At 36.7% G+C, this 12,979-nt stretch overlaps 1 protein-coding gene across 2 annotated transcripts in view; it reads right to left on the bottom strand.

Moving 5' to 3' along the window:
• Window positions 1-12,979, bottom strand: part of THSD4 (thrombospondin type 1 domain containing 4) — a 334,799-nt gene that overhangs the window by 35,807 nt on the left and 286,013 nt on the right. For both annotated transcript variants that reach the window (XM_049812992.1, XM_049812993.1), the window contains one exon: window positions 3,085-3,260. In XM_049812992.1, the coding sequence (XP_049668949.1) occupies window positions 3,085-3,260 (176 nt within the window). The remainder of the gene's footprint in view (window positions 1-3,084; window positions 3,261-12,979) is intronic.

The raw sequence follows: 12,979 nt of genomic DNA, 5'->3' as shown, positions 1-12,979 counted from the left end.
GCTCAATAGAGATCAAGTTAAAAGATTACAAAGGCCCATACTCATTACAGCATCTGAAGAGCACCCATGCAACCCTCCTGCATCCTTCCATGTTAATTTTCAATTGAATGAAGATGTAATGTAAGTGCAGACAGACTCCCACTGCTTTACAGCTAGCCACAACAACTCTATCAAAGTGTTCTTTATGAAACACAGGCGGGAACCATAAGCTTTTCTCCTTGTAAATGTGAAAATGAAGCCAAGTGGTTTCAGAACACTGCTGCACAAGCCCATGTGAGCCGACACGAGCACGCCTCTGAAAGTCTGTGCCACTTCTTGTATGCTTGTTTAAGCAGTTAGGCATAATAAGACCTGAGCAAGATATGACTTTATGAAAGCTTTTTAAAACTGCTAGCAGCACACTCCATACCCAACTGGCTTGTATTACGTTGCTGCTGCTGAAAGCCTGAGCATACTCATGCTAGAAATGCAGGAATGCCATCAGCTGCTAATTTCACTAGTTTAGCTTTGATTACTTAGTACTGCTTCTACTAACACTGCTGCTCTAAAAGTCCTGAACTCTTTATGGGGATTGGTCTGGTAGAAGCCTCAGATTACACTCTAACTTAAAGTACCTTTTTTAAAAAAAAACAAAACAAAACCAAACAAACATCAGAGCTTGCACTAGCTCTTTGGTTCTGACAAACCACGGGCCAGAAAGAATAGTCATACTATGCCAATGGCTTTATGACCCAGCAGAGCACGCTTACGCTTCATGGTTTCACTAAATTTGTCACACCAATTAACACCAACTAGGGATTCAGACCTCTGTTTTTCCTTGTGTCAAAATCACTTTTTCCTTGCCAAACATAATAGCTGTTCCTCTAAACTCCGTCCCTCAGAGATCATTCACTTTTCTGAACCATCTAATAATGCATTGCCTGTAATATTTTTTTGTAAGGGTTGGTCCTTCCCATGTCACTTTGTTATCCAAAAAATACACCTTCTTTGTGTTTGGTCCTGAGAGAACTGAGCACTGTGAAGCTGACTTCAGCGGAAGAGTGCGCCCCACCTTCCAGAACCAGGACCCTGTTCTTAAGATGTTTCCAGGAACAGCTTTCCAATGGTTCCTGTTTTTCCCATCACATTTCTCAAAACAACTGACAGGCACATTTTATAAAGAGCTTAACTGATGAAGTCCCTATGAATATATTGTCACAGCTTTCTTGCAGGAAAACACCTGGCATTATACAATAGTTTTGCTTTGACTTAGTGCACCTAAGTCTTTGTAGCAACGTATACTTCACACTTGGACAAAGCTTCCATCTCTTTTCATCTTGCTAGTCATAACCTGCTGTAACTTAGAAAGCTTTTTCTCTACATTTTTAGAGTGGAAGAAAGACAGCATGATCTCAGAAAAAAGGAACAGAAAGCCATTTGGAGTTCCCATCTGCAAATCTCTTCATTTTTCTACACACAGCATAAAGATCATGAGTATGGATGAAAAGAGAATTACATGATTCAGGAACTGCAAGACAAAGTCTGAAAAAAGACATCTGTATCTGCACAGCTACAAATTTCAAACTGGTAAGAGAGGCTGTGTCATACCGATGACTGATTTTCTTACATCTAGCACCATCTGTTTTTATCTTCTCACACTCTATTGAAAAAGACACGAAACTGTCAGGTTATAATTAATTGTAGTATTCCTCATATCTACAAGAAATATCTCAGATAAGAGTCCAGTCAAATTAGATGTGGCAATCCACGATAGCAGCCACAGAGCAAAACTGATAAAGCTACGCTCATCATGCCAGCTTTCTTATATGCATTGCAAAAGCAAAAAAAGAGACTAAGCCTCAACTAAAACATTAAAATATGATAAATTTAAGCTTAAGGTTTTTTTATGGTATTACTTTGGAAATATCTGTTTAATCCATTTCCTGATCCTTTTCTCTCTGGCTCATTTGGTATTAGGCATTAATCAGCTGACAATAAAAACTTAAGACCAAACCTCAGCTCAGAGCATCCTGTAACTACACAATGACACATGTATTTTAAAAACATGGGACTCTGCACTGCTGAATCTACAAGCCCAACCATTTAATATTCTGGGCTTTTGCCAGTCTTACATTACAATCAATCAGAAATTATCCAAAAAGAAGTCATGTTTGCATAATTATTACATTGCTTTATTAAGATACCATATAGCAGATGGCGAATAACTTTGCCAATATCTAACATTTCCCAGCTGAGTAATCAGGGTAGTTACTACTCATTTTTCAATGAAACAATCCAGCACGCTCACTTTTCCACTCCATATTGCACTTAAGGGCAAAAAAGCCATAGCTGGATGAAACAACCGTATCACCAGTTAACCTAGTTTTTCCAATGAATGAATATTACCTTGTGAAAATATAATCTCAGAACACACCTTTAACCTTTATCTTTGAAAAAGTTGTAATCAATCCCAGTTACATTTTTTATTTCAATAATCTGTAAAAAGCTGTCCCATCTGAAGGAACCAGCTTTTCCAATACAATTCCCCCCTTAGCCACAATTTGCCTTGTCTCATCCTTTCTCAAATGGCTATTATCTATGGTCTCCTAGCACAGTTTTGTATTAAAATTTCCCTGCTTCAAATCCTACATTCTACAGTTTTTTGGACTTATGTTTCTCTTCAAGAAAATTGAGACCATGTCACTCTGTGAGAGGCCTTGTCTCATTTAGATATTTGCTTCAGTTCACTGTAAAATTCAACTATGCTAAATTTTCTTGAGTAGGAAAGTATCCAGAGAAAATTCAGTTCACAAAAAAACCCCAGATATTTGTATGCTTTATCTCTATTTTACTGAACAAGTAAAAATTTGTTTTGCTGGATAAGTAAAGTCTGAGACAAAAAGGCTTCATTGTTATTTAGATTTCCTATGACTTGGAGCAAGATGGGAGTAAGAGCAAGCAATAGTAAAATATAAAAAATATGGTTTCAAAATTAAAGGAACAAAACAGTAATAAGGTATTGGTATTGAATGCAATATGTGTTGCATGTTAACAATGAACTGAACAGTTTTTTTCCATCAGGAAGATTAAATACAAGAAACTTACATAGACATCAAGGACTTCATTTGTTGGACCATCAGCTAAAAATGACTCTCCTGCAGTACTGGAGATTTCATTTGGGCGTTTATAAGTGAACATTGTGCCACCACCTTCATATCTCCCAGGTCGATCAATTGCCCAGTTTCCATTGATGATGGACCGTCCTGATCGACTCCGCAGCGCTGTAGAGGATGGGGACAGAAACACAAGGACTTTGATCAGAGAAAATCACCTTCACATACTGGTGCCCAATCAAATCCCCAAAGGTGCATTACACACTGTTAGGTGTTCTCTGATGCCAGCGGACAAAGCTGTGTGGCTGCTGAAAAGAACAGAGTTATATTAGTAGTAGCACAAAAAAGCGCCAAGCTTAGAAAACTTTGTCCGAACGCTTGGTATGTTTATGCTGCAAGAAAAGACAGAAAAATCCAAGGTAGCTTGGCAACCTTTTCCAACAGTTTCTCACAGGTTGTCATGTGACTCTCTGTGAGCCAGCGGCATACACTGAACATACACGAATGCCAAGGCAGTGGCTTTCCTCCACTCTCTTCTCACTGAATTGACTATTTTGTGATTAGACAGAACAAAACACAGAGGCATATACAGAAAATCAGTACGTTGTACAGTGCAGAAGCACCAAACAATTTAGGGACACATGAATATCCTGGGTTGCCAAACATTCCGGTTATTATTCATGAAGCCATTTGGCTACTCCCTCCATTTCCTTTTCAGAACAGTTTTTTTGCCAGAACATCTGCATAGCCCTGATCTGCAGCACTGTTTGGAATGACAAGCTCTCTGAAAATGCCAGTAGGATCTCTTGCATGAGGAAAAGTGACTGCAAATCAGGTACTAGCCAGGGAAGGATAAAATATGGATTCAATATCCAGTTGTGCAGTGCATTCCCTTTGTCACCATGGGCAAGTCACTGATTTTTAGGTGCTTCTGTTCCGTCCTGTTCCTACTTGTCTATGTGACTATAATTTTAAGTCCTTAAGGTCAGAAGGTCCCCACATACATGTGCCTAATTTTATGCAATATTACAGTTATATATTTTAAAATATAGTAGTATTTTGAGGCCGAAACCACATCAGACATTGTTTAAGTACACAGGAAGACATGACCCTTTCCCTAAAGGCTCTACTCACAGATTTTCAATGTTATTACAAAAGAATTTGCTTTAAACACAGATTTTAAAACAGACAACAAAATCTACTAATAACCTTGGCTGTATATTTCTCAGCAATTTACTTTTTAATGCAAATTCAAAGCACAAACTTTGAAATTATAAAAATTTAGGGTCAAGGAGCCAGGTATTCCAGAGACTGTTTCTTCTTTGTCCTGTCACAACTGCGATACTCAAGTTAAAATACTCTCAGCATTATACATAACTATGCTTCTGGGAAAGATTTTAAAAGCCTACATGCATGGCCTAAATGATGGGAAACTGAATTTATGCTGTTAATTCCAAAGTAATACACATTAGAGAAGAAACTTAAATTGTTTTTATATATTCCAGACATTGAATTAATTTTATTAATCAATAGAAGCAGTCTTTCTGCTTTTGCTGCAGGCCTCTCAGCGAAGAACATCAGTGTGACCATGTGGTGAGAAACGGTCACAAAATGTCAATGTAAAGGCATGTTATGTTAAAATAAAAAAAGACAGCAATAGAGAACCACACTGCAAATACTGTTGTTCTTTTATATAAATCAGTTATTTTAAGTGCAATACTACTGCCACATTTCAGAAACCATGTCAATCACTTCGTTACTCTTCTTTGAGTACCCTTTGTTGAAAGAAAACCTTCTGTATTGAGAAAATTCCATAGTTACAGATAAAGATGCAGATAAATACAGAAATATGGATTAAAAATTAATTATTCCAATTCCAAACAAGAAAAAATAAGGGAAAGTATTCAAAAATAGGTTTTTAAATTAAAAAGAATACTTTTCACATGATGTGTGTCTATAGGCACAGATTCAATCCAACAAGAAACTGTTGAGGGGAACACTTTAATAAGATACAAGAAAGGATTGGACTGGTAGATTTTTTTAAAATTAATAAAAGTAAATAGCTGCAAAGGAACATCCTGATATTTAAGTTTGAACTTCATAATATCCTATGTATGTTAGGCTGAGACCTATAACTTGAGCAGATTATTTTCTATTTGCCAAGTATATATTCTTACAGCATCTTACGAAACACCTTACTGTTGGTCAGCACAAAATACAGGGAACTGGACAGATCACTACCTTGATCCACAGAGCAAGTTCTGTAACCCTACTAGAAGACTGAGCTGATAACCAGGCTTTAAGAAAATCCAGCACAGAACAACTCAGAACACAACATACTGGGTGAAGGGACAGTGACACTGTCAGTGTCCTTGCCTTGTTAAGTTGCAAGATTCAAAGTCTTTTTCCCCTATGGAAGTGGTTGCTGATAACTAACTCTTTTTAATTTACTTAATATTGATGAAATTGTTTATAGAAGATTACTTGTGTTTTTTCAAAAAAATTTGTAAATAGTGCTTAGATACCATCATGTACTTATGTCTCTTAATGTCTCTCATGTACTTAAGTCTTTACCATTGTTATTCATTAATGAAAAAGCAATGGTTCATTAGACAAAGTGGGTGACTTTATCAATCTTCAAGCCTCAACCAACTAGAATTTTCAGTTATGTTTGTGATTTCAAGTCAGCTTGCATTAGTTTGCCTTATAATACATGCAGAAACAGAGGTATGCAATACTAATACATTATCTAACTACTAACAACAGATTTGAACTGCAGTTGTATGGGCTTTATTAGTCATGCCTGCACTAAACTGATACAGTCACTCCTCTAGAGAGGCTAAGGACTCGGCAACCTACTTTGAAAAAGTGATACGAGAACATGTGTGCAACCTGCAAATTTAAAATATGAATTAGTTTAGTCTTTATTAGTAGTATCCCAGTTTGTGCAAGAAAATTTTTTAATGAGATCGCATCTGTTTTTCATTAAGAGGAAAATAAGGTAGTAACTGAACAGAATGGGTATAGAAGTAGATAAATTAATTTAAGAGACTTCACATTATTACATTCCATCATTTCTACGCTGTAAAGAATTTTTTTTTTTTAATCATTCTGGACAAAATGTATGATGGAGGAAGGTTAAGGATTAAAGCAGTTGGCTACCACCAGTTCCGGACCTATGAGAAAGAAGCCCATATTGTTGACAGTCTTTACTTCCAAGGAAATACATAGGACTGCCCCTGTCCCTGTAAAGAGCCTTGATGGGTGAGGTTTCAAACTTTGACTTCTCCCTATGTAAAATACTCAGTGGATCTGAGTGGCTAGACAGAGCTGCACCCACATAAGCTCAGAAGGCATGAGTCATGGTGGACAGCTTCCCACCTTTCTGGACTTCTGAAGGAAAGCAAAGTTAGCCTCTATCACTCCCAACAGAGCGCTAAGACAGCTGGCATAATCAAGAACCTGGTGCACTTGGCTTGCAGCTGAAGTAAAAAATTTAAATAACATTAATGGCTCTGGATCAGACCCTGTAAAAATGCATTCACACATTTTGAAATTTTATTTTATTTAATGCTACATGATTATTTTCCCAAGAGCTATCATACATCCACTTGCCTCCCAGGTCTAATTTTCTGACACATCAACAAAACAGTCTCTATACCATGAACATTAGTTGAAAAATATTTTATACAACATCAGCCATGAAAGTGGCATTATCATTACTCACACAGTGCTGGGAGGAAAAACTACAGCTCACATAGTATTGGATATAGGTTAAAGATGAAATCCATTCACACTGTTTACATGCTATTTACGCTTGCTACATTTTAATTCAAACAACTGTGGAGTAAATGCTTCTGCAGAATTTATTGGAGACTGATTTTACATTGTTTTCTAATATGGAACACTTCCTTAACTTTATGATCTGAGTATTTTTTCTTATACTGCTGCTAAACAAATAAAATAAATGAATTCTCAACAGCTCAGGAAAAAAAATAAAAGAGAGCTGGCTAAGATTAAATTGTTGTTAGTACTGAAGCTGTAGAAAGATGGCTGTCTAAGAAACTGAGAGTCCATTAAACTTTCATTTCAAATCCATCATATGACAGGTCAGAAAGAGGCCTCCCCATAAAAAGGGAAAATGTGCCTCTTTTATGTTTCGATCACTCTGCAGCTACCACCTCAACTCTGCCCCCTGAAGAATTTTTATGGTGCTAATATTTTTAGCCAAAGCATGAAAGATTATGAAAAGCTTTACCATTAACTCCTCATGAGGAATTCCTCATATAGTCTGTAGCTGATTTCATCTACCATTCATCCTGGGATCAGCTTCTTAACTAAAACCGTGCTGTTTACAGTGGCCTTCAGTAATGTTTTGCACTAGAGATATGTAATATTTCAGGATACAAACTCTGATCAAGACTTCTGATTGGTCTACAATTTGACGGCAAAATCTCAATAGGCCATACATTAAGACTTGTATTTCAACTATCTGAAGACTATTAATTTTCTACAGTTCAGCTTACAGCTCTCCTTTTAAAGATATTTTGCAGCTCCTGTCTTCCTGTTCAACAATTCTATACAGTCTCCCCTACAACTCGGGGAAAAAAAAAGTGAAAGATAATTTACATCGAAAGTAGTTGATGCAGTGATGCAACAGAGTGAAGTTCTGTAAACAATGAACTCGCATCCACTTTCAAGCTCAGTATTTCCAGTTAGAAGTTGATGTTTGATGGTTTATAAGAGTAACTTTTGTAATCCTAATTTAAACTACATCACTACAATCAGAATATTAAAAAATCCGTCTCTCCACTACTTTAAAGATAACTCCATTACTATAGTTCCCTTTCATTGTGTTTTTCAATCTTGTCAACTTTCTTGATTCTAGCTCACAACATGCTTCAGATCCTGAATGTTAGCGACCACTTCATACTCTCAGATGAATTAAACCAAAACAAAACAAAACTACAAAAAAGTTTGCAACACTCAGAACTAGAAAAATATACAAAGATGTGAACTTAGTATATGTCAAAGCTAGGCTACAAGTAAAAAGACTCCATCATTATTATTATTATTATTATTATTATTATTATTATTGTGAAAAACATCATCCAGCCTGTATCAAAACTTTCTATAAAACTTTTAAGTATGTAACAGTAAATTGAGAATCTTACACAGGAAAAAATGCACTGCTCTTTACCATATACTAACCCAGCTGTTCTGGCATAAATCAGGCACTTCTCTTTGTCCTCTCCCTTCAGCTATAGCTAATTTAACAGCTAAGGTGAGTTTTGGTGTTCCAGTTTTTAAAAGTTTCACTCAACTTTTTCAAATTGGCGATTTCCTTATTAGAACTACAGCATCTCATTTACAGTATTACAACCAAAAAAACCCACCCCACCTTAAAAAAATCAGTGTGGATACAATTCAAATAAATGCATTTGCTCTTCTGCTCAGAACTCTCCTACCTTAGATTAAGTGCCTAGTGTCGCTCAAGCAGACAGAGAGGAACTTGGAAAAAGTTTGTACCATTGCGTATCTCCTAAAGACAGTTATCAAAAATGTGCTCTCATTCCCATGACAGCAGCTAATATGCGTATTATTAGACATAAAGGAACTGCCTGATTCATTTTCTGCACCTCTGTAATCTCCCTGTTTCCAGGATTACTGTCTGCTCTTTAATGACTCAGGGTCCCACTTGCTTAAAACTGACCAGGAAGTTTTTCCAGTGCTTCTCAACTCTGAAAACAAAGTAAATAGCTGCAATTTGGCCATCTTAAGATGATTCACCTGCAATATAAAAAATATTAACCTGAAAAATAAAATAATTCACTCACTCATGAACTGTATGTGTGAAAATAACTGCCTTCATGAAAGGAAAATGTCAGTCAGTCACAGTGGAGTAATGGTGAGTCAGTAAAAGAGTATTACATGTACAGACCCACTGCAAAGGTTAGAGGAATAACTCTATATGAAAACTCCTAACATACTTCCAGTTATCAAGTTAAGTTTGAACAAAATTAGTTTTCCAGATATTTTTAAGTACCTAAGTTAGGTACTTAACGAGACTCATTAAATCTACAGCAGAAGAAGATTTCAGGACTTCCAGAACTTCTCATTTCATGGTAAGTTCACATTATGCAAGGAAAGCCTCTTCTCATGGCATTTTCCTAAGTCTACTTCTGGGAAAAGCCCCAAACATTTGCTTGTGAAAATTAAAGTTCACATAAACTCAATGTAAAAAAATACATTCAGCTTGAGTTACAGAGCAAAGGTTCATATCACATCTTCATTTATCTCATTATAACATAATACAACAAAAAGGAGAAAAAGAAAAGTGAGCAATTAATAGGAACATATGGCAGCTGCCTCTGTAAGATACGTAATTTACAGTGTATTCATGTTAATTTGTCAGGTATTGCCAACCTGTGCCAACAATTACACATGTGGAATTGTTACATATCAGGCAGCATCATTTAAAGATACTCCAAAATACAAAGAGAAAAAGAGTGTCTCTGTTTTTTTTAATTCAGATTACGTAAATATTTCTGAATATTGACAGAAAAAATGCCAGAAAAAGATTCAAGTACTTGCAATAAAGGTAATAATTAATTGAAAGTAAAATCAATAGCTTAGCATTAAATACTAAAATAAACATTTCTACACATGCACCACCCCCCCCCCCCCCCCCCCCCCCCCTGAATTTTATAAATGCCTGAGTGGTTAGCATGAATGGATGACTTAAAATCTAATAAATGGGTTTTGAACATCTGCTGTGAAGGTGCCAGGCAATTTTCAAGGGAAACAATTCTGGGGAGCAGAGTATTTACAGGGAAAATTACAGTGAAATTTGGAATAAACCATTAGTTTGGATTTGAATTTGGTGGATGGGTAAGGAAAGCAACAATTTCATAGAACTATATGAAGGACAGCTATCTGAGCAACATTTACAACAATTAGCGCACTGTGCAAAGTAAAATAAGAGTTTACAATTTATTTACCCTCATGTTCCTCAAATGTAGGTTTTCACAGGTCATTTATGTAAATGTTCAGTTTTAGTCAATGCAATGTTAAACACACCTTATATTATATAAAGTATGTCTGGTCTGGCATTGACAATTTATAAAATAGATGCTAAATGCTTTGTATGATCCAGAAAGAATCTACACGCACTATTCCCAGCACAAAGTCCCACCCGTGCTTCAGAAAACTGGAAACATCCCAATCCATAAAAGCATTTTGATATATTTTGTAACCTTCCTGCTGAATGACTCCTATGTTTCCAACTATTTCATATCTGAAGAGAAATATTTTATGTGTGGGCCTGGTACATCACTATCCACAGTACATTTTCACCCAAAGTTGCAGAGGCACAGTACCAATAATAAAATGAAACCTCTCAAGCCTGGCAACAGCACTAATATTCAGAATAATACAGTACATTTATTTTCTGTCCTAATGCCTTTTTGTCTGGGAGAACAGTGTTCTAAGTCCTGCTTGATTGCTTTACAAACCATATAAAGTCTTTTGACAGACAGAATCAAAGTTATTTCCCATATATTAAAATTATTAAGTGTCCTTCATTTGGTCCTGGCCCAAAGAGAGAGAAGCAGAGAGTAGTTCCTCTCTGCTGGGAAGAGGACTGCATGCTTGTAACTGTGGTCAGTGGGAATCAAAGTGAAGGCTTGTGCTGTTGAAGTTAATTGCAAATGTCTCACTGGTAATTTAATCCAGGGAACCTTGACAAGCTGCAGATGCACTCAAGATGCAAGTCAAAGATTGATAAAACATGGTAAAAATATTATGATAAATTTCCTCAACAAAGGCAACTAGAACAGGCAAATGGGTGAGATGGATGGGGATCTCAAGCCACATTTGTTTTGCAGCTGCCAATTAAACCAAAGCATCTTATAGGCAAATTGTAGCAACTATCTTATTTTTCCACTTCACCACAATTTTTATTTGACACATCACATTTGGAGCATATTTTTGGTATTTTACTTTAATAAGCTTTTTAATTATTATTTATTTTAAATTCTGTTGCCATTTAAGTCCCATTAAAGTGTAAGAATGTTTTGGGTGAACTAGTTTTCTTTAGAAACACCATCACTGTGTGGACTGTCTGGCTCATAGTTCACAAACGAGTTTCACCATGTCTAGTCCACACAGGCGACTCATGGGGGGATAGAAAAGTGAGGCAGCTTTGGGTTGCCTTGAGGCCCTGTCTCTCTGCAGAGACATCTCACGAGGAGCTGTGTAGACAGCTTAGCCCTGGGTTGTCTGATAAACCCTAAAGTAAACAGGGCAGTGGCTGCACCGTTCAAAGAACCAAAACCCAAACTGAGCCTTCAAATCCCTTAACAAATAGTATGCCCTGAGTCTCAATCCAACCACTATCCAGTTGCTGAGGGAGCAAGGTAAAAAAAAAAACCAAACGCAAAACCTGGAGGGTTTCAGATTCAGTTTCAAATGACAACCTTGTGTATTCAAACAATCACAGACCAACAAAGAAAAGATAAGGGGAAACTCCACTCAGATTTACATAATCCATTTAGACATATATTATAATCCACTCAGACACAGTCATACACACCATTCCACAAGTCAGGGGATAAAAACGCTAAGATTCAGGTTGGAAATGGGGGGAGTTACTTCTCTAACTATGCAGTTGGCTTATGAAGGAAACCCTTCCCCGCCCTTGATCGGGATGCCGGTCAAGGTAACTTCCCTGGGATTGAGAGCCCTTACCTGGAGGGGTAAGTGAATATTGTTTATGCTTTAAGTTTATAAATGCATTTGTTGTTATCTGTGAATCGCTTGTGGCTGTAATGATGTACTACTCTTGCCTTAAAAAATTGCAATAGTGCATTCCTCCATTGTATCGGTAAAACCTGCAATAGTGGCATGTTAAGTCTGTAAGTGAAGTTCAAATAAGTTGTTTGCTTGAACCTTGCAGTTCAGTCTGTGAGTGAAGTTCAAGTCGTTTGCTTGAACCTTGCAGTTAAATCTGCAAGTGAAGTTCAAGTCGTTTGCCTGAACCTTGCAGTTAAGTCCTTTTCCGTCACAACCACCTTCCCAGCATATTCAAAGAAAGTGCCCAGAAACAGCTGTCATAAATCATATGACTACTTCTGAATAAGCACTATGATGAAAGAAGTGAAAGAAACACACCACTTCTACTACTTATTTTTCTTGTATGAAAATACATTATATGGAGCTTTCAGAGATAAATCTAAAATATTCACACACTGGGTTATTAAAATCAGTATAGAATGGTAGATCTTGTACCACTAAACCATAAAGTTACCCTTTGGTGAAATCTCCTGTGAGATAAGCCAGTCAGTTTCATGGTAAAAAACACGCATAACTTGGCAGTGGGAATGTAATAGTAAGGGAGACTTGAAGTGGCAAGTTTGTTGGAAAAGTCCAACAAATGGACTGCATCAAGCTGGCCATTAACTCTGAACAGCCTGTTGACCAGCTGCCATGCCACAAGTCGAACTCCTAAAATCACTGGCTACTTCTGAGTATCTATAGATTACAAAACTCTCTCTCCAAAAGTACTTGGAAGACAACTTTTAAAATAGAAAAGTAGAAGACACTTAAAAAAAAAAACAACCAACAAACTGTTCGGTTTTACAAAACATAGCTTGCCTTCATGCCTCTCAGCCTTGCAGTATGAAGACCCAATACATTTTAAGTCAATAAAGAAAGAGCGTACTGACCACAATCTAGAAATACTACAAGTCATAGTGTATAGCTACTAGGCTCCTTAAAGTACCTCTGATGCATAAAGAGAAGAAAAGCCAAATGCCTAAAGAGTCAATAACCTACAGTTTTAAAATAATGACATATGCATCAGTTCAAATGGATTCTCTGAAATAACC

This window comes from Accipiter gentilis, chromosome 10 (assembly GCF_929443795.1).
Source record: "Accipiter gentilis chromosome 10, bAccGen1.1, whole genome shotgun sequence".
Taxonomy (NCBI): domain Eukaryota; kingdom Metazoa; phylum Chordata; class Aves; order Accipitriformes; family Accipitridae; genus Astur; species Astur gentilis.
The sequence above is the reverse complement of the archived record's forward strand: the minus strand, read 5'-3'. Positions and strand labels throughout refer to the sequence as shown.